We start from the raw sequence: 27,881 nt of genomic DNA, 5'->3' as shown, positions 1-27,881 counted from the left end.
CAGGATTCTTAGAATTGCATTGAATGTATTTCTTTGAGATGTTATAAATCCAATGTATTCTGTTCTTTTTTTCCGAACAGTTTAATTTAATGTACTGATCATCCTCTACATCTGCATTTCAGCCCTACAACATATTTCAAATATTGTTAGGTTGGGAGCAGTTTGAGTGGAGAAGTGAGGTTTTACAAAAATATCATATTTTGAATAAGTGATGTCAGCAAGTGAGTGTAGTCATGATTTGGTCTAAAAACTTTATCCACAAAAGCCAAAATCATTTGAGAAGGGAAAATGGATAGAGGATCTCAGTAAAAACTCAGTAAAAACCTTTGGCATCATTAAACATGTATATAAAAAAACATTTCTTCATAGAAAGATAGCAAAGGATTTGCATATTTATCCTTCAACAGAGCAAAAGGGCATGTTGCCACTGTTATGTTTGCCGTACAAGCAATTGCATGGCCAGAAGTTTTGATCTTGTAGCCAGAAAGATGTTAGATAAACTTGCTTTCTTTGTTTCTATCCTGAAATAGACAGACTGGGGGAAAGAAAAGCATGGTTTTTGAACCAGATCAGGTGGATGCTACATGTATGTGATGATAATATAAATTACCTAAAAGGTAGAAAGCTTAAGCAGTCTGCAGTCTGTGAAGTTAAAATGACGAGTGACAGTAGAGCAGATACAGAACCATCATAAGGAGTCTTGCCCGTAAAACATTGACCGTAAGGTAAGGTCATTATTGAAGTAAACAGTTGGATTAATTCAGTGGAGTATTCTGAATATAGTCAGATACTGAAGTCAAATCTTAAAATCTAAACCCCTTCATTACAATATAACATTGTGTCAGAGGTTTTGTGGCATTCTGCAACAGCAAATCACCTTCAAAGGTCTGTTTCTGTTAAATTCACAAATACAACTTTATTATTCAAAAAAGAAGCCTGACGTTAACTTTGTCAAGAGGCGATAACTACATTTCTTCATTCAGAGTTATCTGGGATTGGCCAGCTCTTTCATCTCATGCAGTTTGTGTCGATGCATTCTTTCGATCTTTTGATTTTATTTGCTTTGTATGAATTTATTATTTCATTGAATTCTCATCCTCTTATTTCTTACTCAAAAAGATTAAACTCATTCCAGTTCATTTTGATAGCACTAATTCACAACAAAAGTAATCTCCAGGAACTTCACACAGAAATTAAATGGGATCAATGCAGTCAAATGAAACACTTGAGAGTCTAGAGTATCATCTTTATGTCAAAAATATGACTTAAAAAAAAACTGCCTTCATGTTTCTGTCTTTCTGTAGGTGGTTTGTGTCTCCAAACATGGTGTAGCTGAGCTCTGTGATCCGTGAAGCAGCAATAGCCCGCTAGCACTGCGCCAGGATGTCCAGTAGCTCGGGCTACCCCCCCAGCCAGGGGAGCTTCAGCAGCGAGCAGAGCCGATATCCACCTCACTCTGTCCAGTACACCTTCACCAGTGCACGCCATCAACAGGTAAAAACCCCTCCATTTGCACTGATGTTTGAGCTCTGAGTCCTTTTTGTGTTAGTCCAAAATTACTTTTTATATTTTTGGGATGTTATTTTAATAACCCTTTTTCAATAACCCCAACAATTTAGTGTTTTAACACTTGCAAACACAAATTTATTTTGTGTTCTAAATCCACATCACTTGGCTTTACGATGTACGTGTTTTATTGTTAATCCATTAAAAAATATATATTTAAAATCATTCTATATTTCCTACGGAAGTAATTGAAGTTGTGATCTTACTGTGGACAATTTAGACCTGTCTTGCATGTTGAGATGAGAAAACAATCTTGTTCCTGTTATCAATGCCTTTTATCTTTTGTTGCCAGATTAGTTTTTATCAGTTTGCGGTTGCAGCAGAAAGATCGGTTAGATCAGGGCAACCTTGCAGAAAAAATAAATAAATTGCACTGTCAAGGAATTACAATATGAAACAAACAGATCCACTGGTTGAGATGGATTACTGATCCAGATAGACTAGGTCCACTCAGGTACCTTGACATGGTGAACTGCAGTTGTGGATTGAATGCAGTTTGTTGGTCATCACCATTTATTTAATCTAGAGCACACAGAAAAAACAAATGTCTTGAATATGAAGACAGATTGAGGAAAGAAGAAGAACATACAGAGGGCAAAGCTTTACCTATAAAATGATCTCAACTCAGTCTGCAGCAGGTTTCTTTACCCTATAAACTATAATTCTCATGGAAAGACAATTTTCTTTGTCTTATTTTCGTGGTAGTCTTCCTGGTTCAAATGCTCTCCACCAACATGATGTCTGCTAGGAGCAAAGTACTTGTAAGAGTTTATGTCTATCTGAAGACAATGGTTGCTTTGTTGTTTTTTGCAGCCATTTTGCAGTGGCTAGATATGGTGCTCTAAGTCTGAAATTAAATATTTTCCTGCTATGAACAATTGCTTGCTGTTGACATAATATTATTGCTCTGCTGTAAAGGTAAATGCATTTTTTCAACCATTAAAATGCATGAAAGAACTATGCATATTTGTTATTGTTTTACTTAATTCATAGAAGCTAACTTTCACAGAAAATGGTCAGCAGAACATTTCTGAGGATTTGATTGTTTGCTTAAATGTAGGACAAAACAGGAATTTGGAAATGTTTCCTGTAACTGCATTTGCTAATCAGGTTTGTTTAGCAGTCACATTGTGCTGATAACGTTCAGGTGTTCATTACCCTGTATGGCTTTTGCAATGTTCAGAAAGTTTCAGTCAATTTTATTAGCAAAATTCGGTTTGGTTTGCCACATAGGAGCACCACTGCTGGTTAAATTTAGTTTGTACTGACTGATAACATGTTTAGGATGAAGTCTTGTCCCACTTTTGCCAGGTCGTCTTCCTCCGTGTGCAATCATTTTTTTCCTCCCGAGTATGCTCTGACATGCTTTGTTTTTCTGTCCTTTTTAAACTACAGGGATCTCTCCTCCTACAGCTGCTGTTATATATATGAACTTTGTGGGTTTTACAGAGGAACATGCTATTTTACTTTGATTTTGAACCTAAAAGCATTGACAATATGACAGCATTATGTTCAGAGTTGCAGTTCTTAAGTGGTATAAACGCCTATTGAGTTAAGGATCATTGCTTTTATTACATCAAGTTCAGCCGAGAGCTTACAGGAAATTTGTGGGTGGGGTTGGAGGGTTTGTGCGTGCGTGCGTGCGTGCGTGCGTGCGTGCGTGCGTGCGTGCGTGCGTGCGTGCGTGCGTGCGTGCGTGCGTGCGTGTGTTCATGCGCGCGTGTGTGTGAGTGTGTACATGTTAGGGGTTGCTATAAAACAAAGGTCCACACTCATTTTAGGAATGTCGCAATTAAATGGTCAGTCTTCAACCCTTGGAGCCCCTGGTTTAAAAAAAAAAAAAAAGTAATAAAATTGGAAATACAACTAGTTCAGCATCTTAAAACACATTTAAAAAATATGTAGTTATTGGCTTTATTTTAATAAAGTAGAGGAAAAAATATGGATTTATGCAATCATGAGTGAATATATGATTTCAAAACCTTTGCACCCATTTCAACTTGGATGATAGCTTAAATTATTAGACTTCATCAATTAAAAACTATGTTCCTCATCATTCAAGTTTTGGCTTTCTTTTACTTCACTTGGCAGATCAGCTTTGGAGGATAGTGCTCTTTTTGAATTTAAGTTTGCATCATTAATCTCTATCAGATTTAAATCTGGACTCCCATTGAGGTGACACTGTATGTTTTTTCCTGCAGAAGAGCTGTAAAGCCTGAATTAAGGTTCTGCGTCAAACCAACGCAGAGCACACGCCGTCACCGTGACGCCGTCGTGAACCCTTCGGACTTCTCCATCACTCCATTTCTCCGCGGTGCAGTACCCCCCGTGACCGCTAATTTGCGATCTTTTCCTGAATGGTTTATCCGACTTTTTCCGGTCACAGTGAATCAAAGAGATAAGGACAACTATTGTGCAAAAAACAAAAACAAAAAAAATCACACATACACGAAGAAAAGAGCGCTGAAAGTTCACGACTGCTTCAAACCGGAAACCGGAAATGCGCTGCTACCAAGCAAACCAATCACACCCCTCTCCGTCTGCACGTGGTCTGCGTCGCCTCGACGCGTAGTTACAATTTTCGGGAGGTGCACGTCAGTGACAGCGTCAGTGACGGCGTGTGGTCTGCGTCAACGCGTACCACACGCCGTAGGCACAGCGTCGTTTTGACGCAGAACCATAACTCAAGCTTAACTCTGATCTGTGGCAACATGAGTCATTATATTGAAAAAATACATCATCATCTTTTTTTCACCCACCCCCTCCACTTTGGGGTTAAACATACCTATCTTAAAGGCGACAGACATATTTCCCTATGCCCTATTGTTCTGACCTTAATCACATTACTTTATCAAATCATTTACGGTATGTAATGTTCCTCTCCTCTTTAGGATTTCACCACCCCAGACTATCGTTCTCACATGCAGGACCCACAGGGTCGGAGAAGGCTGTCTTTACTATCTGAATTCCACCCTGGGACTGAAAGGTAGCTTAATCGTTACATCTCTATTCCGTTACCTGAATATCAGGTGTAATGTTATCTTCCTTTTTAAGATTACAATTTTTAAGAATATTCACATGTGCTGACATGTTTTGGTATTTGTACACTTTGGTGTCTGGTTGTAGAGTTCTTTGTTTTTCCTTTTGCACCTCCTCAGCTTCTGATACATTTGTTGTCTACATTTAATCTCTTAGGCCTCCAGAAAGACGCCATGGTTACGAACAGCAGTTTCACTCCATCACAGCCCAGCCTGAGCATGAAGCCTTGGAGGTTAAACGCCCTCGCATGGAGACTATTGGCGAGGGCCACATCACCCGCACCCCTCCCACTGCAGGGAGTATTGTGCTCCAAATGCCCCATAGTGTACAAGACAGTTTAAGAGCAACTGTGGAAGTCAAAAAGGTAGGGCTCATTCCCTCTCCCCCACTTTTGTAAACTAAGAGTCCTGCAGTGTTTCTGTGTCCAGTTGTTGGTTTATATGAGTGACCCAGGTGAAATGAATGCAGTCAGTAAGTTTAGTGAAAGTCTATGTATTTCTGCAAGTCTATTTTAACAAGACTTTGTTGCAGAGACATTTTTTTAGCTGAGGTGTTGATTTAATTTTATCATCTTGGAGAAACTTTTGACCTTTTTTTCGAGTTATCAATTTATTCCCCTTGTGCAGGTTATTTGTCGAAAAAGTTTGAAGATGTATCGTCACAAGTTACTGAAATTTGTATGGCATGTAGATGTTAATGCTGTGATTTTTACAAGCTTAATTACTCATCTTTTTTTGCCAGGAGTCTCAGTTCAGTGTCAAATTGGAATCACAATCTCCAGGAGGACTGACTCTACACATGAATGAAGACCAAGACAACTCTCCATCCAAACTATCCAAGGAAGAGCTGATCCAGAGTATGGACCGTGTGGATAGAGAGATTGCCAAAGTCGAGCAGCAGATTTTTAAGCTGAAAAAAAAGCAGGTTGGTAACCAGTCTTTTTTTTTTTTTCTTTTTTTTTTAAGCATATTTTGAATACAAAAGATATTGTGAGGATATTGGAGACTTTGGCTGCGTCCGAAATCGCATACTTCCACCCTAATGAGTATGCAAAATGAGTATGCGAGATTTTTTAGTGCGTCCGAAACATTAGAACGTACTCAATAGCAGTGGCGACTGGTGATAAAAAATTTGGGGGGGGCGCACTGTAACTATAAACTCTACTTGAACATAAATTGTGTTGTTATTTTTTTATTACATATCACTACATATACTACATATACATATACATATACTACATATACATGTAGCATATTTTACATAAACATATTTAAAAATTTTCAAGTAACAAAATAACATATTTGAACCATTTTTCTTTTTTTTTTTTTTTTTTTTTTTTTTTTTTTTTCAGTTATTAGATATATAGATATTGATATTGATATTGTCTGAAAAATGGTTCAAATATGTTATTTTGTTATTTGAAAATTTTTTAATTTGTTTTGTTGATGAGAAAATATGTTTCTCTATTTGTCTTATTTTTGTGAGGGGGGATATATATTGTTTTTCGGCACTACCTTGTTCTCTATAGCTGATATAACATGAATTACTCCTATGTGGGATCAATAAAGTTCTTATTTTTACCATCTCAGAAAATTAAATATATTATATTTGGTGCCTAACTGTTTCCCAAGTATATTAGTGCATGTGAATGAATAAATGAGACGTAAAACGTACATTTCTTTGTAGAAAGGCGCTTTATGAAAATAAGTCAATTTAGTTGTATTAGTTTACAGCGCAGTCGTGCCACATCCAATATGGCGGCGACGTTGACGTATCGCAGCAGCTCCATGGGGCGGATATGGATAGATGTCTATGTCTGTGACCATATATATATATATATATATATATATATATATATATATATATATATATATATATATATATATATATATATATATATATATAAAGGCCTTTATATATATATATATATATATATATATATATATATATATATATATATATATATATATATAAAGGCCTTTATATATATATCTATGGCTGTGACTCCGTATGCGAGTGACAGATGCAGTCGTGCGTCTACACTGTCAGGGGTGTGACTTTGATTGACAGCTCATGAATCGATCATATTGGATGAAGAATGACAGAAAAACACTGATTGCAAACTGCGCCGGGAGGAGAGTCTTTGAGTAACCAATTAGAGACCAGCATGAAGTCACATGGAAGAAAAGTTTAAGAACATACAATACACACTAATTTGGCCGGCGCCCCTCGCCATTGAAACCTATGTATTCCGGTCTGCACAAAAAACAACTCCTGAATGAACCCAGTATGGGTTTATTTTATGAGTGCACAGATGTGATAATTACTTTTTATTACGTAATTTATGTGTACTGTGTCTATATATATATAGGGTTTAGCTGAAAGTGCAGGAAGCAAAGCTACCATTTGATTGACATACTTTGGGGGTGTTTCCGTTGGCCTCCGAAGCAACATGGCTGCGCCCCTCAAGAAGAAAAACGGCCTTCAAAACCGGTGTTCAGAACCCAAAGGGATAGGGACCTAACGCTTAATCCATTGTTTTAATACAGCCTATCGTCCGACCCGAGCACGGTGACATTTTTTTTGTGCCACTGTTTTGCCTTGGGAGCTAGTGACAGAGGGAAAACAGAGGGGAGATGAGCTCTGTGAGTAAACGCAAGCTGGCGTCATGGAACATGCAGCTCCTACTGTCACTCAAAAGATTCCATGATGGTGACAGGCTGGTGCAGCGCTGTACTGGCAACATTTGTGCCATGTGAATTTCCAAATGGTAACAGCGGCAGCTTAAGAAGGATGGCTTTTTTTGCATCAATACAGTATGTCACAACTGCCGGTGGGAGGAGCTTTAGTTTATACTTGAAACCTTTAAGGCTGATGTCAAAGGAAATTTAGTGTTTAGATGTCCATCATCTTCTTATTATATCTTTATCAATATAGTGTTTCCAAAACTTAACTGTATGAGTTCAAGGACTATTTGTTTTCTTGTTTAGCCCATCTTCCTCTTTGGACATGCATGTTTTTGTAGTTTGTGGTTGCCTGTTGCTACCTTTCTCTCATGTTCAATCTCATTCGATAGGAATGCAGGGCGATCTTTGCTAGAAGAGCATACCTCCCAGTTTGCTGTCTTCTTTTTTTCTATTGTTCAGTTTTCTATTGTTAGTTTTCTATTGTTTAAAATATTTCAGGAGCTCCTTTTCTCAGTAACCTGGTACATACTGTAATGACTCCACTGATTTGGTTGTCTGATTTGGTTGTCTGCCATGGCCACAGCGTCAGCAATGATCGGTTAAAAACATGGTCCAGCCTACATGAACAAGCTTTTACTGAATATTCTGATTAAACTCAACATGGGGTTCAGGTATCGGGAGGACAGGGTCCGCTGAGCATCAGGTGGAGCAGCATTTTCCCCTATTACCTCACTCACAGTGAATATGGACTTAAAAAACCCCACGCAAAGTTTGGACATGTAAAGATAAAACAGGCCTACCAGTATTTTCATAGTTATCTGTTTTTGTGTGCTGTTGATATAAATGGCATATTTTGATGTTGTCTCTTAGCAACAACTGGAGGAAGAAGCAGCAAAGCCAGTGGAGCCAGAGAAACCAGTGACCCCTCCCCCAGTGGAGCACAAGCACCGCAGCATCGTCCAGATCATCTACGATGAAAACAGAGTAAGATGAGACATCATAAACAAATATCCTTCTTTTTGTTCTGAATTTATTCTTTTTAATTGTCAGCCTCCATCCAAAAACTTAAAAGAACAAATGTGTTTTGTTTAAATAATTCAGTATCCAGCAGAGAATACAGGCTTTTCCTTTACATTTTCATAACAGAGGATACATGGGACAATTACAGGTTAATAATGACAGTTTCTTCTGGAATTCATGCTTTTTTGTTTACTGATAGTAAACAAAAATCATTCCTGTTTCTGCTACATTTATCATCTGCCATTTTGGAGCTATTTTGGGTTATTACTGATGCAAAAGGAAACATTTCCTGCTGCTGAATGCTAAAAAGCAGGCATTTGGCATAGTAATGTTTTAGCTCGCAGGAGTGATATTTAAGTGTATCCTCTGTTGGAATAAGCAGTGTTGTCTTGTGGTTTCTGGATTATTGATGTTCCGAAGGCGGTTTTGGGAGAAAGTAAGCACGTATTTACTGTAGAATCCTTTTTAATGTTTGAACATTGTAAAGTTCTTAAAACCCACTGAAGAATAGCTGTAGCAAAAGGTCAAATGCAGCTGTAGGCGTCATTTGCATTTCAACTGACTGAAACACAGATCACAGCCTCATCCTCAGCAGCACAGTGGGTGAGGGTCTGTTTTGTGGAGGTCATAGCAGTTCATCTCTGTCAGACTGTGTTGTTGTCGGAGAGAGCGCTGAGACATGCTTTCCTCCTCAGTTAACCATTAACACTTAAGGCTGTAAAGCTGCTCAAGCTTCATGCACAGCATTTAGTCTGACAGCTGTGGTTGTTTGTTTCCGTCCGTAGATGAGGGATTGTGAAATGTTAAATTAAACAGTCCTTATGAGTAAGAGCAGTTTTTGTATTTTCTCAGGCTCCTTTATTTTGTTTTACAAAACTTTGAGGAAAATGTAAATGTTTAAAAGCTGAAGCTCATTTCTTTAGGCTTTTTTTAGAAATGTAAAAAATAAGATGATCTTCAGATAGAATATTGAATATTTTAGGTAGAAATGTTTGAGAGTTGCTCAGCTTCCAGATCCTATGTCTTGTGTTTCAGTAGTGTTTCATTAAAGTCACAATCTTCTCTCTAGAAAAAAGCAGAGGAGGCCCATAAAATACTGGAAGGCCTTGGTCCCAAAGTTGAACTGGTATGTTATGTAATACTTCATAGTTTTTCTAACTTTTGAGGAAGAAGCAATGTCTAGGTACTGCTGTTTGCCCAATGGCTAATAATTAATTGTCTTCCTATTTCTGGTTGTATTTTTTTTCTTTTCTGTTCTCAGCCGCTGTACAACCAGCCATCAGATACAAAAGTGTACCATGACAACATCAAGACGTAAGTATAGATATTCGTTTCAGATATCTGTTTGTTGAAGATTGTTTCACTGGCTGCAGACACAATGCTCATCAAACCTGTCACGATAAGAAGAAAGTGCTGGAAATACCTCTGACCTCCATCCACATAAACCCGGTAGATAATTCTGTCTGATCAGATTGCTGAGTCACCTGATTGAGTTGCCCTACTGACACCAAGGAGAGTGATTGAGAAAGGAAGTGAGAACATGTGTGTGTTTGTCTGGGTTAGGTATGTTTACGGTATGCTGTGTTAGGGTTGAAGGCTATGTCGTCTGGGACAGAACTCTTATCAGTGTGAACCGCGAGCGCAACCCATCTGGCTCATTTTTCTTTTTTTGTGTGTGTTTTCTTTAAAAAAGAAAACCCTATTTAGTGAACCTGCTGTATAGGCTGCAATCTCAGGGTCAGTGCTCTCACTAATATTTCCCTGCACCCAACATCATGTGTAAACAGAAGAGTTCCCAGTATTTTGTACCCACCACTCTCTAACTAAGCAATGTTTTATAATAAGTTGCTGGAATGGAAATCAAGGATTTTCTAATGGCAAAAGGTTATACAAGTCAAACACTAACAGTTTTTTTTTCCCAGAAATAGGAGGTTCATGGGTAGGGCAGTGCTTTCTGACATCTACAATAATGATGCTTGCTAATAGCATTTTCTCAGCTCACTGAATTACTCTTTGTGTTACAGAAATCAAATCATGAGGAAGAAGCTCATTTTGTTTTTCAAGAGGAGGAACCATGCACGTAAACAAAGGGTAAGTGTCCCTGGTGTTTAATGTAGTTATGCTGATGTGACAGACACAACACGAGCTGCGCCTTCCTTTCCCATAGTGGCAGAGCAGTCATGTGACTGTGTGATCTGAAATGACCTTAGCTCATGCTGGTTAAGCTCTGTATGCAATGCGACCTTGTTGCTTCCTAAAGATGTGTATTGAAAAGATAATGTCTAACGCACACAAAACAAATGGTTTTCATTTCATTTATTGATTCATTCCAGACATGTCAAAACATTTGTATAGAGCATAACAACATTAACACTTCCATACGGTTTTCTGAATCTTATGAATTTATGAAGAAAAAAGAAAAACATATAAAGTAATGCAGAAAGTAATCCAATATTATGTTGATGCTAAATAATAAAGTTGTAAATTCAAGCCCACGTATACATTTACACTCACGTATACATTTACACCTAGGTACACATTTAGACGGGAGCGGAGTGGCCTCGTCGTGGGTTCGAACCCTAGCACTGGCGTCACTTTGTGCATCCTTGGGAAAGATGCTTTACTCAGGAAGATGCTTTAAGAGGCTTTCCTCTATGGGCCACAAGGCTCGAAAAGGACATACATTACATTCATGTACACATTTACACTCACATACACACCCACGTATACATTCACACTCATGTACACATTTGCACCCGAGAGTACCCAGACCCCAGTATTTTCTCTATAAATATAAAATGCAATTGTAGACACACAAGTGTTGAGCTCTGAATCTTACAGAAATTGTTGGAATGTGACATATAAGGACAATCTGAAATTTTGGAACTAAGAAATAAATACTAATACTATAATGTTAAATTATATGATTGCTCTGATTGCATGCACGTTCTGTAGCGAAACAAACAACAATCAAGTCTGTAGCTTTGACTGCAGCCTTGCCAACCTCTGCTTTAACACTGATGGGATTTAAGCCGAATGCTCACATGCTGACCTGCACCCCCAGTTTTTGTCTATCCCTGGTCTAGACTACAATCATGTAAATAACTCACACGCTTACCGTAAATAAGTCCTGCAAAGGGATACATTTACAACCCTTGATCAAGTCTGTGGATATTTTAATGTGATACAACTAAAGTTTTTACAGAACAGGAAATGCCTCAATGTCCCTGTTTGTTTGAATCCATGTGTGAGCCAATAGCATCTTTTTTTAAAATAACAAATGTTATTGCATCAAACAATTCTCAGAAATTGTGAGCCAAACGTTTGGCTTTTTTTTTTTTATCAGTTATTTAAATATTGCAGAATCACCTCATGTTGAAAGACTTGCTCTTTTTTTTGGGATGGTTGTGGTTCTTTGAGTCTAAAAACTGGCTGCTCCTCGTCGGATTCAGACAGACCTTTTGGACTCTGAACAATGGCAGAGTGCACATGGCCTCGTGCCAAGAGGAAGGTTAATTGTTTGTCCCTTGCTGCAAGGAGTGGAAATGAGTTTTCACTAAACATTTTAACTCTGTTACCGCTGGGCATTAGTTGTTTTCTTGATTTATTTTAACCGTTCTTGGGGAACAAACAGTTCTTGTATGTACTGATTACAAAGTAGGCTATGTAACCACACAGAAACGATCCTTTTGAAAGCTACTTGTAGACTTACTTGCATCAGAACAAACTCGGAGAGGATCAGGAGACAAAAGGAAATGGATTGAAAGGCAGAGTTAAAACCACAACAAACAACTATTTCCTTAGCAACATGTTCTCTACTCACCTGCTTGCACTTAAACCAGTTTGTCGTCATGTTGACTTTTTTTGTTAATGTATTCAAAGAAGAACCCAGAGTTCATCAGGGAGTCAAATAAACTGTACAATCACATATTTGTGCTCCTTTACCTCTGGAGAATTGTCAGTGATGGTTCATTTGTTATTTTTTTGTTTCTTTAACATTATTCCTTTTTTTTTTTTGTTGCTTATCATCCTCAGTTATGTAGCGATGTATTACTAAACTCTTCCAAACTCTTCATCATTCTGCTTTATCAATTTTTTATAAGAAAGTGCCATGTAAAAAGGGCTCTTCTGGCTGCACTTTTTTAGGGTATGCTTTGAGAACTCTGTCAAAATATTCTTTAGATAATCGTTAGTTGGATATATGATGGGAATGGAAGAGAATGTGCTGTATGATATGGTTTTAATTTATCTGTTGACGATTTTTTTTAAAATTGTGAGTGAACAAGATACAACTGATTTTATTTGGGAATTTGAAAATATCAGGATACCATATCAGCCAACCACAATACAAATGTACTCCATCAATTTGTGCACACAGGAACAGAAGATCTGTCAGCGATATGACCAGCTCATGGAGGCGTGGGAGAAGAAGGTGGAGCGTATGGAGAACAACCCCAGACGCAAAGCCAAGGATAGCAGAACGCGGGAATACTATGAAAGGCAATTCCCTGAGATCCGCAAACAGAGAGAGCAGCAGGAGCGCTTCCAGAGGTATCGGCCTTTGCCAGTGATTGGTCGATGGGTCAAAACAGAGACGGGAACTGTTGGTGCTGCAATCTACTGATGACAATTGTTTTTCTTCAATTGCTCCCTGAAATTAATTTTAAAGGGGACCCATTATGAAAAACACGTTTTTTCTTGCTTTAACATATATAAAGTGGTCTCCCCTCAGCCTGCCAACTCAGAGAACGAGGAAAGCAACCAAATTCTGCAGTGTCTGTACAGCCGCCCGGATGAGCCGTCCGGTGTGATGTGACTTCCACGAGCCGCTCAGATTCTGCTCCCTTTCATTACGTAACCAAAATGCAATTTGCATCGGTTGGCCTCCGATGCGTGGAACCACACCCACAACTAACTCTGCCTGCTGGAGCTTCGGCCATTTTTTCATAGCGGTGTATCACGTCATTCAGGCAGCCAATCAGCACAGTGCCTCATTATCAGCCTCCCCGCCCACTCAGAATCCCTCATAGATAATGAAGTTAGAGAATGGGAAGATAAAGACATGGCTCAGAGGCTGAATTTCTAATTTATTTAGCAAAAACAATCAAAAGCTTGTTTTTAAGACATTCAAGGCCTGTTTAAAATAGGTATTAGATGCCATAATAGGTCCCCTTTAAAACAATGAAATATTTATTAAGATTTAAATTATTCCACCCTTGCCCTTCAAAAATTCCTTCTAAATCTAATCTAGGCATGGTAATTTATTGGACAAATGGAAATAAAGATATTTATTGAATCATCATCATCAAGCTAAAGGTACTGGTACCAGTAGAGTGTCAAGAAGGTAAAATAAACATAATAAAAAAAATTCAAAACACAGTCTTGTTTATTCACAAGTTTTAGATTCAACCCAAAAAACATTTTTAAAAAGTGCTAAAGACATGATCACAATTTAAAATAATATTTAAGTAGAGGTCTTTCCTGGTGCATGTTATTTTTGATTAAAAAATTAATTAAAGCCAGCCACACAGTTTCAGCTTTAGAATTACACAAAGCAGTTCTGGATTCCTCTTTTTTGGTTGGCATGTTTGATGGTTCATCTTGTTTATAGATATAATTAAAATAGTCATTGGACAAAACTCAGCTGGTGCTTTATGCATGAAGTCATTGTGAAGCAGCGTAAATAGAAAAATTGCGGGTTCCAATACCAGGGATGTCCTTCAAAACTTCAATGTTTTCTACTTTACACCGTTGCAATTGTCTGTGTGCTTTTAACTTTCAAGTATGGAGCTGGCTCACAAAATAAACTATAATAATAGGGACGATAAACACATGAAGAGATAAGGGCAAAGTCAAGTAATTTACAGTAAAATGAAAAGGTGTAATATTTTCAATATTTCTAGTTTCCTCAGAAGCCGATAAATGTTATATTTTATTGTAGAAGTAGCTTCATTTTTCCAGATAACCTTCAGGTTTTAGAAGGCATTTTTAAAAATGAAACCTCTTTGACCATAACGGATGTTACTAGTTTCTGTGATATTCAAAGATGAATACATGTAGCGCTGCAGGAAACTGACAGTACAGTGGCTGACATCTCACTTTTGTGTGTCAGGGGTTGAATTATTTCTTTTTCGAAGGCAATTTTAATTGACAACAGTTATATTTGTTCACATGCTTTGAACTGCAGATCAACAGAAATGTACAGGCTGATGGGTTCTGAGCTGCTTGTTCATATTATCAATAGAAATTATTCTGTTTCGATTTCCTAGGCAACTTAAGATTTTTATAAAGTTCTTATCTGCTGTTTTATTGTTGTGCCACCATTTGACCTTTTCTCAGAAAACAATTCTTCCATAAATATGAAGAAAGCAATTCAAGAACAGTCTTTTTTAATATGAGCATGCCAATGTTTGTGTCAAGGCAAAATATCAAACCTCTGCATACAATGTGCAGTAATTTGTAAGAGTTTTAGTGATTTTATTTTTATTTTTTTGATAGTTTCACCTTAACAAAACCATTAATATCAAAACTCTTTTTTGCTACGAAATCTTGTCCTGGACATCAGCTGTCTGATCTATTGATTAACCTCAGTGCTCTGTTGAAAGCTTTGTCTTATGCAGACAACTATTGCAGTGATGCTTGTCTATGAACAACATCACTATAATCTAGTGCAGACATTAAAGCTTGTCTCTTTTTGCCCCAAAGAAAACAATTGATTTTAAAGACAAAACCTTCTTTTTATTGCACTAATTGTGTCCCAGTCCATCCATCTTCTACTGCTTATCTGGGGTCGGGTCGTGGGGGCAGTCGCCTAAGCAGGGAGGCCCAGACTTCCCTCTCCCGGGTCACTTCATCCAGCTCGTCTGGGGGGGGTCCCAAGGTGTTCCAAGGCCAGCCAAGAAACATAGTCCCTCCAGCATGTCAAGGGGCTTTCTTGAGGTCTCCTCCCAGTGGAAAGTGCCTGGGAAACCTCATTTGGCATCTTAACCAGATGCCTCAGCCCCCTCATCTGGCTCGGAGTAGAGTTGGATTGAGTGAGAAAAGGAACAGGATCTGATCCCCCACTTGGAGAGGGCACTCCACCCTTTTCCGACTATATCTAGACAGACCGTTTTGTTTATCTCCTGCCTGATTTAAATGCGTAATTTGGTCGGTTATCAGGGCCTTCGCAGATCCATCGCTCGACGCAGCAAACAGAGCACTACCACTGGAAACCGTTGGGGCACTGTTTAGCAGTTTAGGTAACATGTAACCCCCAGCAAAAGGAACAAACTAGAGAAGAGGAATTCACCGTCCACACGCCGCAGTGTATTAAATGGTTGAACATTTGTCGTCTACTACTACTTTTTATGTCTCTTTCTAAAAGGGTGCATTATAATGATCTCCACCACCATTGCCATCTTTGCAGAAACCGCTTCTTCTTCGCCAAAGCGTGGACATGAACTCTTTACTCACCACTGCTGACTAGTGGATGAATTAACTTAACAACCAAGGAAACATAAGAGTATGAGGGCAGTGATGTATGGCAACACTTGAAACGGACGTGCATATTTTATGAAATTATTCATTGCTTTTAAAGCCTTTAAGGCTATTGTGCTTTGCTTTTTTTCTTTTTGTAAATCTTGATTACCTGGACCTGGATATGAGCCTTTCTGTGTTTTAAGTCAGCAGCATCACGCAGGAAAGAACATAGGCACATTTTGCTGTACAGAATTTTATTTTCAAGCACCAAGTGATTAAAGGGACGTGTCAAAGGTGGTACTATAACATATGCTAGCTTCAAAGAGCACGACTCCAGATTATCCGGATCTAACCAGGTCTTTTGTTCATAGTGTTGAAAGTTGACCTGGGATCATTATGAAAGCTGAATGGGGGGAAATGAGCTACATATACATGTAATCCATTGCTTAATATGAATTTGTAATGTTATTGTTAATTGAAAATATCCCTTTTTCTGCAGAGTTGGACAAAGGGGAACGGGTCTTTCTGCAACAATTGCAAGAAGTGAGCACGAGATCTCCGAAATTATTGATGGCCTCTCTGAACAGGAGGTAAGTTCTTATTGCAGTGCATTTTAGGGTTTTTCTACTGTAGGGCTTTGAGAGCAGTGTTGGCAGTAAGATGACTTATCAAACAAGAGAACCACTTTCTCTTTCCTTGGATGTGTCCCACAGAACAACGAGAAACAAATGCGACAGCTATCAGTCATCCCACCCATGATGTATGACTCCGAGCAGAGGCGAGTGAAGTTTATCAACATGAACGGCCTAATGGATGACCCGATGAGGGTGTACAAAGCCCGGCAGTTCATGAATGTTTGGACCGAGCATGAAAAGGAGATCTTTAAGGAGAAGTGAGTTATGTATTGTTTTCATTGACTGCAGAAAATATCTGGGTCACAGTGTGTCCCTGTGTTACAGAGGTGGTTTATAGACCGTAGTAGGTGCTTTTGGAGCAAATGATTCTGATGACTCTGAATGTTTTGGGGCCTGGGGAGCTCCCTGAAGGACAAACTTGCCTTCATGGGCTTTTACTTTTTCATCTCAGACAGAAATGTTGAATTGGCTGACTTTTTACTGATGCTCATTAGTTTCTTCATAGTGACTGGTTCCTGTGTTGTACTTGTACACTTAGCCAATCACATTTACATTGTCTTATCCAGTCACTGTACTGTTGCATCGCTTCATCCATTCACCACGCAAATGCAGCATAGATTGTTTATCTCATGTTAGGAAATGTTCTGCTCTAAAGTTAAGAAAAAAAACAAAACGACTATAAAACCAGTTCCATGAACTACATTTGGTCATAGTTCTTGATGACTCTGATATAAAAAAAGGTTAGAAATTAGAAAAGGTTCCTGTGCTCCTAAAGCACCTGATGATGCCTTTCTGGGAGCTATGTCATTTTGGTCTTGTATAATTACCAAATTCTCTTTGCAGGTTTATACAACACCCCAAGAATTTCAGCCTGATTGCTTCCTATCTAGAGAGGAAGGTAAATTATGGATTTTATTGTTGTGTCTCGTATTCCTTTTTGGAATCTATTCTAACAATCTAACTAGTGTCATATTTGTCAGCTCCTATGTTGCAGAGTCTTGCAGGTTTTAATTGAATAGTTGACTAGTTATTTATTAGTCATATAAGTAGAAGAGTATTCAATGATTCTGTATAGTCCTTTTGTCAAGTAACTGTATCAATATTATCTCAAAAGTAGGGGTGGGCGATATGACTAGACTAGATCGTGAAGGATTACAACGCGAAGACGATCTATCAAACTCCAAAGATCGTGGGATCGTCAAGGACACATTCTATAAATTGCAGTTCTATGCTGATGCACTGACTCACAAGACGTATTGACGTCGTCAACCTGACCAACCAATCGTAGGGAATTACGGGCGAATTACGCGCTTTCCTACCCGCTTCCTTGTTTGTGTGTGTAGCGGCAGCATGTGGAGAGTGATGGCTGAAAGCCAAACGGAGTTGGTCACAAAAAAGATTCCACCTCCGTTGTATGGAATTGGTTTGGATTTTCTGCAAGTGATCGAGCTCAAGTAAATGTAATTTGCAAAGTGTGCACAGAAACCGTTCGCACGTCGGGTGGTAACACGACGAATCTGTTTAATCGCCTGAAAAGGAAGCACCAAGAGTATGCTGAGAACCAAACAGTGAGGGGCCCGGCAGCTCCTCAGGCGGAGGCAGCAGCTAGCGTGAGACCAAAACAGACAACATAAACAGGCGTTTGACAAAGGCAATCCGTATGACAAGTCAAGCAAGCGATTGAAAGAGGTAACAGAAGCTGTTACCTTTTATTTTGCAAAGGATATGATACCGTTCAAGAGGGTACAAAAACGAGGGGTTCAAAAGCCTGCTTAAAGTAGCTGACCCGCGTACGAGCTTCCCAGCCGTAAATACTTTTCCAATTGTCCGTCTTTCTTTTTCCAATTTAAAATCTAAATTGTGATTTTATTTTTTTTAAATCGTGATATGATATTTTTGCCATATCGCCCACCCCTACTCAAAACATTATATGTCAGTAATAATGAACCAGATAAAATGTGTATACATCATGTTCTTTTGTTTTAGAGTGTTGCTGACTGTGTTTTGTACTACTACTTGACCAAAAAGAACCAGAACTACAAGACACTAGTGAGGCGAAATTATGGAAGACGGAGAAAGAACCAGGTAGGCTCAAGATTTGTTTAGATATACGCTGCTAGCTTGTTACCACTGTGCTTAATGTGTGCATCTCTTATTGATATCTATTTGAAATAAGAATCTCCCAGAGAATAAAGCTGCATTCAGTGTATGCATTAAATATAAAAAAGAACAAGTTGAGTAGACATTTAAATCAAGAGCAGAAATACTTTAAATAGGTGCCTGACACACTAGATTAAAGGCAGTAATATGTGCTAGAGATTTGCTGTTGAAACTATCGGTTTGCTGTGTTATTTGTTATGTGTAAGTGTGTTGTGCATTTGTTTCATGTGCTTGGTTTGCAGCAGAGTATGTCAGTCTCTTTTGCCACATTTGTTTCATGTCAGATAAGTCTGAAGAGCATATTGTGTGACAGATGTATGCCTGCTACTACATCTTGTAAGATGTTGTTTTTAGTTCATCAATTAATTCTCCCAGAGGTAATTCAGCATAGCCCAGGGCTTGAATTTCAGCTTGGAATAGCAGGTACAAATGCAGGGGTTGTGTGTGCTTCAGACATGCAGCATTCTTCACACTACCTGCATTGCCTGGCATGCTGGTGCACCACAACTAAAAAAGAATCAGGGGTCAGAGAGTTTAAAAAAAATAAAAAGACAGGTTGGTCATTGTTAGCACTGAGTTGTTGCTTTAATCTGTTGTGGATATGAAGTTAAAACTGTGCAGATGAGGCTAGATTAAGGGAGAGCTGACTCCTGTTGCTCTAGCAACAGATGAAACATGAGAGCTGTTGCTTGATGAAGAACATTGCTCTTCTTGGGTAGCTAGTCTGGTGAGAGTTAAATGAAACGTAACACTTCACAGAAGTAAGTCAAGCTAAATAAATGTAGGGGTGCACAATTGGTTAAAAAAAATGCAGTCTTAGTTCACACATGAATGTAACCCCCCCCCCTCATTTTAATGCCATTTCACTTGGAAGTATATTCATCTATATTTAGATGATGCTGTATTCTGCAGGCTTTATATGTTCCTGTATTTGCTTTACAACAAGCCCAGATACCAGTTACCACATTCATTGTTTGCACCCACATCTATAAACGAAGTCTTTAAAAAAAATGTATAGTTTAATTTACCTTTCACGCATCTCTTTCTCTGCAGTCACTTTTTTATCATGAATTGCTCTATGTCACTGTTGAGCATCAGTAAGTTTGCGATGTAACCGGCCACAGACCCTTCATTCTTAAAGAGGAGAAAAACTGCAATAACAAACCAAGAGCTGACTTTGTCTGGATTGTAGGCCATATTTACATCCCTTTGTCTTACCTGGAGTTTGGAATGTGTTAGAAGTTACTTCTACTTCAGAGTCTGCATTGTTCACAATGATGCATTGTACTGAAGTTGGTTTCCAGGGCTATGCTTCAGGGCTGGCAACCCCACAATTGAAATGGATTTTGTTCTTTTTTTTTTAAGCTTCAAACTGCAGACTACAAGGATGCTCTGGCACGATAGTGGCCTCTGTGCGCACTGGCCTGATAGTTGCAGCTATTTTGAGAAATGTTGTTTCAGTTACTCGTTCAGTTCAGTTGTTTGGATAGTGTCCCAGTATCTAGGACAAAGACAAACTCCAACACAAGGCCGCCTCTTCCTCTGAAGCCTCATTGTCCAGCCACTGTAAAGTCTGGTGTATAAACTTCTAGATACCATACGTTTTTTGTTTTTTTTGACCAGTTATTGTCGTTGTTCCTCTTGTGTTGGATAGTATACCTCACCACATGTGGTTTAAGTCCTTTCTGTGTGTGACTGTTTTTAATATCCGTTTAAAAAAAAAATAATAGCCTTCATGCTGCACATGTCTATTTTTTAACTGGCCAGTGAAGCAAGGAACAATATTATGACTTTCTTTTGGTTACTTGTTGCAAAGCTCAGCAAGAGAACATGCAATGTTTTTTTTAAACTTTCTTGCATGTGTTTTTAATTGTTCCACCAAAAAAACAAAACAAATAATTTTCCACAGACACAATTTTAATTTTGCTGAATGTAATGCCACCCATGAAGATGGTGGCGGATTTTAAGAAACAAACAGGAAAGAAAACAACAAAGCACAGTGTTTTTCTTTTTTTTTTCCTTCTTCTTTTTGTTTCTTTTGCCCATAACAACAGTTCTAATGGATACAATATAATAGGGGAGCTATTTTCCAGCACGTTCACAGCACTGAGCAGATGGGTCTGATTAGGAGAAACTATGTGCTGAAAGACTTGAAATATTGATTTCAATCACTTCAGTGGATTTTTCTCCTCCTCTTGGGATTTCGCTGGCTTCAAAGCCCTTGTACAGACATTCTGTCCAGTATTTCTACTGTGCAGCATCAAGGTTTGGTTGTTGACAGTTTCTTTAGTCTGGAGGAGGTGGAGAGTACAACAGTTTGTGATTGCATGTTGCAAAAGAAATATTTGGCTTCAATTCAAGTGATTGTCGTTATTTCCTTCATTGGTAACTCTTATTTGGTCTTCCAACTTTGCACCTTTTGAAGTTTGGACCTCTTGACTTGACTTTTTTCTTTATGTGATTCAGATGTAAATATGTAGATGCCTTTGCAATTAGTTAGTGTTCACTTTGGGAACACAGAAACATAGCTTTTCCTCGGTGCACCATAAGAGCATCATAAAAGTTTTATTTTTTTATTGCCATTTGTAGAAATGTCTATCAGTGATGTGCCTCAACAACTACAGTTTGAGTGAGCAGAGTATGAAGGAAAAGGACACAGTGAGCAACTAGGAGAGCAGTGGAATGTAGGGCAAGCGAGTGAAACTGAAGGGAAAAAATCCTGAGTGAGACGGTCGGTGCTGGCAGCTTATCCGCTGAGTGTGCTTGGTATTTTTTTTTTTTCCTTGTTTTCCATTTCCCTTTTCCTTTTTTTTTCTCTCAGAGAGAGAGAGAGAGGGAGAGTGAGAGAATTCACCCCTCTGTAAAAGGCTGTGTTGGTACAGGCCAGCCATCTGACAGGCCCAAAAAACTCACTGTGCTGCTGTGAGTGCCAATCAAAGAGGAGTGCTCAGAAGGGATTACCTTGAGTGACCCTGCATAGATTAGTGCGTGCATGTGAGATGGACAATTCTTTGGGCGGCTTAAGCGGCCTGATGACACGCTTTCCTGGAATATGTGCGGTGGTGCCGTGGCACGGCAGCCCTTCTAAGGAGCTCTGCTATGGTGCTGTCCTGCCCCTCCACTGCTACCGTACCCAGCACTATGGAGGAACTGGAGGGTAAACTCACATTTGCAACACGAGTAAGCCTTGGCACACAGCAGATGGAAGGATTTTTATGACCAGCAAATGAGCGTGCAGGTATGTCCCCAACTTTAAAACCAGAGCTTTTTAGTTTAAACCGGACTCTCAGTGATTATTTCTCACCCGTTTTGTTTGAGTCTTTCGTGTAGCCCCTGTTCCTCCTTTGCTTCTGCAGTTTTTATCTTAGCCTACATATTTCGTGAGGCTAGTAGGCATTCGGTGACATCTATTTTTGGGAGGATTTTCTGGGACATGTGCAGAAGGGTTTTTTTATTTAACACCCAAGTAGAAGCTCTGTGCTGTTGTACATGTATCTGCGCTGTGAGCTAGGTAGTATTCCCTGTTGTGAGATGTGTAAATTGGGCCAATTTACTTTTGTGTCTCTTTTCTTTAACATATCTTGGGCAAATGTGCCAGTACATTGGGGAGTACGTATTCAAAAGGTGTTTAAATCAGGAAGGAGACAAGCAGTGTACTGACATGTAGTGGTTGCCCCCATGTGTCAGCTCAGCCTGACTGCTTCTCATCTACATTTTGACCTGGTTTTTGAACACAGAGGAAAAACCCTCCCCAATGTCCATTGGTTTTCTTTTCGTCATTAACATTCTTGCAGAAGCCCATGCAGGCCGCACCTCCTGCTGTGTTTGCAACCACTGCAATGGACGTGGTTACGTGCAAGTGTTTTCTTGCTTACGTTCTGATCTGACTTCAGATTTTCTGTAGTGAAGGAATGTTTTATGTGTTAATATCTGTGTAGTTTTATGGCTTTCTCAAAGTTTTCTTTTTCGCTAGATCAGCACATTATTTAATTTTTTTTAAAGAATCTTAAATATTAATCTGCTCTTGGTTCACAATTTATGTACAGATGAGTATTTTATTTCTATGCATATTTTCAACATTTATATTCTATAAACTAAGATGCTTGTTGGACCTCAATACTTTTTAGGCAATATGTAATTCAGTAAAGTTGGAGCGTGTGGCCGGAAGTGATTGAGGCACCTGTGTTAATTAACATGAAACTAGCAATGTTTAACGAACCAACTCTGATTAGTTAAACATTGCATATTGCTTCCCAGACACTCTTTAAATGGCTTAACTATTGATGTGTGACCGCTGAACATTTTGTCAATTAACAGGTTAAAAAGAATGCATGCTAATAAAAAGACAAACAACTACATTATGTGTTGCTTGTTTTTTACACAGCAACAAACGTATTGCACAATGACATCAGTTAGTTTCAGAGCACAAGTCCACACCCGGTGTAAAAAAGGGAAAAAGTATCCTCAAGAAATGAGCAGCAAGTTTGTAAAGTTGATTTTTTTTTTTTTAAATCCCCTGGTTCATTTTCAGTCTGAAAAGATCCAGCTTTATGACAGCATCATAGATCTTGGGGGACTATTTGGCTCACAGTGATGAGCAGGTGTCCGATATACAGAGGGCTCGGTCCTTGTGCAGGCAGTCCAGGTTTGGGTCCCAGACTGTGACGCATTGTTGCTTGTGTCCCCCCCTCCTTCTCTCTGCCTCCATTTCCTGTCTGGAAACTGTTGATGAAGGTCACTATAGCCACAAAAAACTTCAGAAAAGACAGAAAGAAAGATAGAAGGAAGAAAAAAAAAAAGATTTGCCGCTATTCTTTTGGGTTTTTTTTTTTGTTTGCTATCGATTTAATACAACAAAAGAGTCCTTTTTGTATACAGTTAAAATTGTGCCGTTAATGTATATATCTCCCTCTAAAATATGGAGATGATGTGGGTTCCGATTCCTTACACATAAAAGACAACTTCCTCAGTTATTTCTTTCTATAGTCTTGTAATTGTTGCAGTAAATTCATTAAATCTTCATGCTTTGTGCTTTCCAGTTATACTTCTGAGAAGTGTCCATTTTCAGTAATCAGCATGTCGGTGTCATTTTTACACATAGATATGGAACTAATTTGTTCCAGTATCGGATACCGATATTTGTTTAATTCACTGATCAGATTTGGCATGACAGGACACAGCAGAAATATGTAATTCAAATTTAAACTTGTATGTTTTTACCTTTGCAGCAGCACAACTTGATTTATTCTGTCAGATAAAATAATGTTTTTAACTTCAATGAGGGGTTTGATAATGTGCATGTGTTATTTTTTAAAATCTTTTATTGCTTATATTCAATTTAAAAACAATAGCAACGCCCTTTAATATCCTTTCCTTTTTTAATTAGAAAATTCCTTCACTTTTATCCCTCAACCTTTCTTGAGGGATCTAAGTTTATTTTCATTTTATGAACTGTGATTTCTCAGTACGGTATAAAAAGGCTTATAAAGCAGGAGACAAATATTTTCATGGTAAAATTGTTGCCTGCTGTCAGTTTATTTATATTTATCTTTTTTTAATTCAAAGTTAATGTTTTTGAGATGTTTTGTCCGTGTACTGTCCCCTGCAAAGTGAGCTAATCTGTGCTACTCCTAAACTGCTGCCATTTTTGATTTCTATTATGAGATTTCATAATTAAAAAGTGGTGTTTGAGAGCCTCGTTGTTAATGCCCTGACAGTGTTCACTGTTTTCTAGTTCTCTTCAGCAGAGCTCCCAGCTGCCATGGTAACACAGGGCTATGCTTCATATTCCCTTCAGTTTTTTTTATTTCTTTATTTTGGTTGTTCATCGTTATTTTCTTTGGGAGGAATTGATGCATTATGATAATGAAGTAATTGTTTTCACTTCCCGTTCCCGTAGTGGCATTGCTTGAAGCAATATTCAGGGGTTCTCTGGCGGGCCAAGTTATGTGGTAGGAAACGTTAGATTGACTTGTGGCTCTTGTCATTTCCTAAATCAAATAGGACTTGTGAATCAGCAAAAGAGGGCAGAAATTAAAACTCTTAAAATATTCAAGACGGGTCAGGAAAGCACGTCATTGAAAAACATCGAGGGACCACAGAACCACAGGGGCTCATTGACTTTTGGAGAACATCTGTGTAAAGGCTTTTACACAGTGTGTGAGAAGGAGTAGGAATGCCGCGGCTCTATGACCAACTCCAAAGCAAACATGAGCCCTCCCTGACCCAAGCAGAACTGCATCTCCCCGAAGGACACGTTGGGAGAGAATATCTCCGCAGGAACGGACTGGCCTCCCCTCCACACCCCCACAAAATAAAAAACCACCAAATTGCCTGAGTCCCTCATGCAGGACGTTTCTGTATTCAAAAGTTATTTTTCCAATGCACGTGTGACATGGTATTCTCTAGATCTGGCTACTTTCAGTCCAAAATGTAATAATTCTGTATAGATTTCTTGACTCCCAAACTAAAAAAAAAAAGCAAACAGAAAAGTACTTAGTAAGGAACAACTTAAAAAAAAAAAAGCACATCTAACAGCAGTGAGGTTAACCGCGACTTAAATCATCTGGTTTTGTGTATAATCTTGAAGGGAAGTTTTCTCTCTGACATTGCAGACTTGCTATGCAGCTCCATTCCAGAGCAGAATCCCCAAAATTGTTGGCCGTGGCAAATCAGCCACGAATTCTGCAAGTCAGAGACTCTGCTGTGTTAACGCAGCGATGAGACAGCCAGACTCCTCCTGTGCAGTCATGTTGTTGTAAAATAGACAGACGGCTACACACTCCCCACCCCACTGCCACCCCCCCATAAATTAAACCTGTATCTACCTTCACTTCTCCTCGGTCCATATCTCTTGGCCTTTGCCGTTGAGTGAAGTGAAGTACATTCCTTGGCCCCATCTGGTACCAGCATGGGATGTTTGGCTTGGCATAGCCAGACTTGTTCCAGCACAGCGCTTTCATGGAAGAGTCAGGAGGAAGCATTCTGTGGTGTACTGCGCTAGCAGTGATGATAAAGAATGTTCCTGTCCTCGGTCTGTCGGCCCAATTTTCATAATTTTTTATAAAAATAATATCTTCATCCAACGCAGAGAGAGTCGTCAATGTGACGGCTAAGATAATGTTTGTGTTCTTAATGAAGCTATGTGCGAAATGGTGCAGAGTTCATAAGAGTTAATCACTTTTCTCTCATTCAGGGGTCGGCTGAGACAAATAAGCCAATAATTTATAACCCAGAGGCGTATCATTAAGACAATAATGGTCCTAAAACTAAAAGCACTCAGCATGAAAACATATTTTTACCTGAAACCTGATCACCCCAGCACCCTTGTTGTCATTTTTTACTGTAAAGTTTCAAACTGCAAAATCTAAATCCTGAAGGATGGCTGTGGTCGTCGTCTAAACTGGATTCATTTAAATGTATTGAAGGGACGCATTTCTGATTTGTAGTAACCAGAATCACTGTCCTTAATCAAAACATGACCTGTTGTTTGTTTGTCCTCATTTTTCTGTCTTATTTTACCTGCCCCCACAGCAAATTACACGTCCTTCACAAGAAGATAAGTCGGACGAAAAGAACGAAGAGGAAAAATCTGAGAAGTCAGAGAAAAAAGAGGACGAGGAAAAGAAGGACGAGGAAGAGAAAGATGAAAAGGAGGAGTCTAGGTAAGCTGTGTATAAGGCAAAGCAAGTTTGTTTGTCTAACACATTTCATATAGAAGACGATTCAAAGGGCTTTACAAAAAAAAGATTTTTAAAAAGAGTTTTTAAAGCAACAATTAAAGACAGGGCAGACATAAGTTTAAAAAGAAGAAAATAAATTAGCTGTAAGAAATAAAGGTTACAGTGCATTGTGGGAGATCACTGAAATGCAGCAGTAAATAAAAAGGTTTTCAACCTTGACTTTCAGCAGCCCTGATGCATTCTGGGAGTTTGTTCCACAGGTGAGGAGCATAAAAGCTGCACGCTGCCTTACTTGTCTAGTTCTAACTCTGGATACAGAAAGTATGTGTGACCCTGACGACCTGAGGGTTCTGGATGGTTCACAACGGACCAGGAGATCAGAGATGTATTTTGGCCCGAAACCATTCAGAGATTTATAAACCACAGGCAGGATTATATAAATTTATTCTGTGACAGCCAGTGTAAAGATGTAAGAAATGCAGTTATATGGTCCACTCTCTTGGTCTTTGTGAGGACTCGGGCAGCGTTCTGGACTAACTGCAGCTGTCTGATGGATGTTTTAGGGAGACCCGTGAGAACCGCACGGGTATAGTTGGTGTGCTGTCACAGTTAGATCTCCCTTCTGCGTGTTATCAGAGTTTGGTCCATTCATTTTTTTAATTCTGAGAGATGTTTTGGATACTTTTTTTTTAGATTTAGTTTAGTGCCTTCAGTTAATTGTAACCATTATTGAGTTGCTGTAAAAGTCATATTAACATGGGTGTGTCCGTGTGTCAAGGAACAATAATGTGTTCTAAATTTGCCAGACCACAGAAAGATATTTTATTAACCCTTCTGTCATTCCAAATCATATTCATAACCATGAAAATGTAAGATGTGTACTAAGTAGGGAACGTAGATGACTTCAATCACTTCGAAGGTGTTGACAGAGTCTCAGAGAATGTCCACCCTTAGAAGTGTTTTTTCTGTAAATTTGGTTTGAAATGATCAGTACTCAGGAACCGATATTGACGATTTGGTTCTCCATCAACTTGGCGCATCAACTAAAAATGGAGCCCAAGTTGTTTAGTAAATGATGATTATGCTTGAGGAGGCATTAGATGATGACGGTGGTGTAGTTATCTATCTTTAAGTCTATTTTACATGAATACTGGGTAGTTACATGCAAATGTTGTGTGTGAAGCAATGGTCTTCTCATAAATGGGTTAAAACTAGTAACGATAGAAATACTATCACGTTGACCCAAACCAATCTGGCTATTCTCATCCGACTTCTGGAATCAAAGAGGCACTTTTGTTTGGAGAACGGCTGTTTACTGGATGTAGTTTCTTTTTCAGACCATTTTGTGTAAACTGTTTGGATCGTTGTGTATAGAAGTTCCAGTAGTTCAGCAGTTTCAGAAATACTTACACCATCCTGTCTGGCACCAGCAACCATGCCGCGTTCAAATTCGATTAAATACCTTTCTTCTCCATTCTGGTGCACTTCAGCAGGTTACCTTGAACATCTCTGCATGTCTACATGCATTGAGCTACTGCGATGTGATTGGCTGATTTAGATATTTGTATCAGTGAGCACTTAAACAGGTGTACTAAATAAAGTGGCTGCTGAATAGCTGTCATAATTTTTTT

General features: G+C 38.8%; 1 protein-coding gene across 3 annotated transcripts in view; it reads left to right on the top strand.

Moving 5' to 3' along the window:
* The window catches only part of ncor1 (nuclear receptor corepressor 1), a 59,245-nt gene that overhangs the window by 5,070 nt on the left and 26,294 nt on the right, over positions 1 to 27,881 (top strand). For 2 of the 3 annotated variants that reach the window (XM_061740085.1, XM_061740083.1), the window contains exons 2-15: positions 1,305 to 1,494; positions 4,458 to 4,552; positions 4,762 to 4,969; positions 5,347 to 5,529; positions 8,163 to 8,276; positions 9,382 to 9,438; positions 9,574 to 9,626; positions 10,337 to 10,403; positions 12,691 to 12,863; positions 16,273 to 16,363; positions 16,487 to 16,665; positions 17,252 to 17,306; positions 18,395 to 18,493; positions 26,102 to 26,232. In XM_061740085.1, the coding sequence (XP_061596069.1) occupies positions 1,384 to 1,494; positions 4,458 to 4,552; positions 4,762 to 4,969; positions 5,347 to 5,529; positions 8,163 to 8,276; positions 9,382 to 9,438; positions 9,574 to 9,626; positions 10,337 to 10,403; positions 12,691 to 12,863; positions 16,273 to 16,363; positions 16,487 to 16,665; positions 17,252 to 17,306; positions 18,395 to 18,493; positions 26,102 to 26,232 (1,616 nt within the window). In that variant the 5' untranslated portion in view covers positions 1,305 to 1,383. The remainder of the gene's footprint in view (positions 1 to 1,304; positions 1,495 to 4,457; positions 4,553 to 4,761; positions 4,970 to 5,346; positions 5,530 to 8,162; positions 8,277 to 9,381; positions 9,439 to 9,573; positions 9,627 to 10,336; positions 10,404 to 12,690; positions 12,864 to 16,272; positions 16,364 to 16,486; positions 16,666 to 17,251; positions 17,307 to 18,394; positions 18,494 to 26,101; positions 26,233 to 27,881) is intronic. The other variant, XM_061740084.1, reaches the window with a different exon arrangement.

The sequence above is a fragment of the Cololabis saira genome, chromosome 14 (genome assembly GCF_033807715.1).
Source record: "Cololabis saira isolate AMF1-May2022 chromosome 14, fColSai1.1, whole genome shotgun sequence".
Taxonomy (NCBI): Eukaryota; Metazoa; Chordata; class Actinopteri; order Beloniformes; family Belonidae; genus Cololabis; species Cololabis saira.
This window is presented reverse-complemented; position numbering and strand designations above follow the sequence as displayed.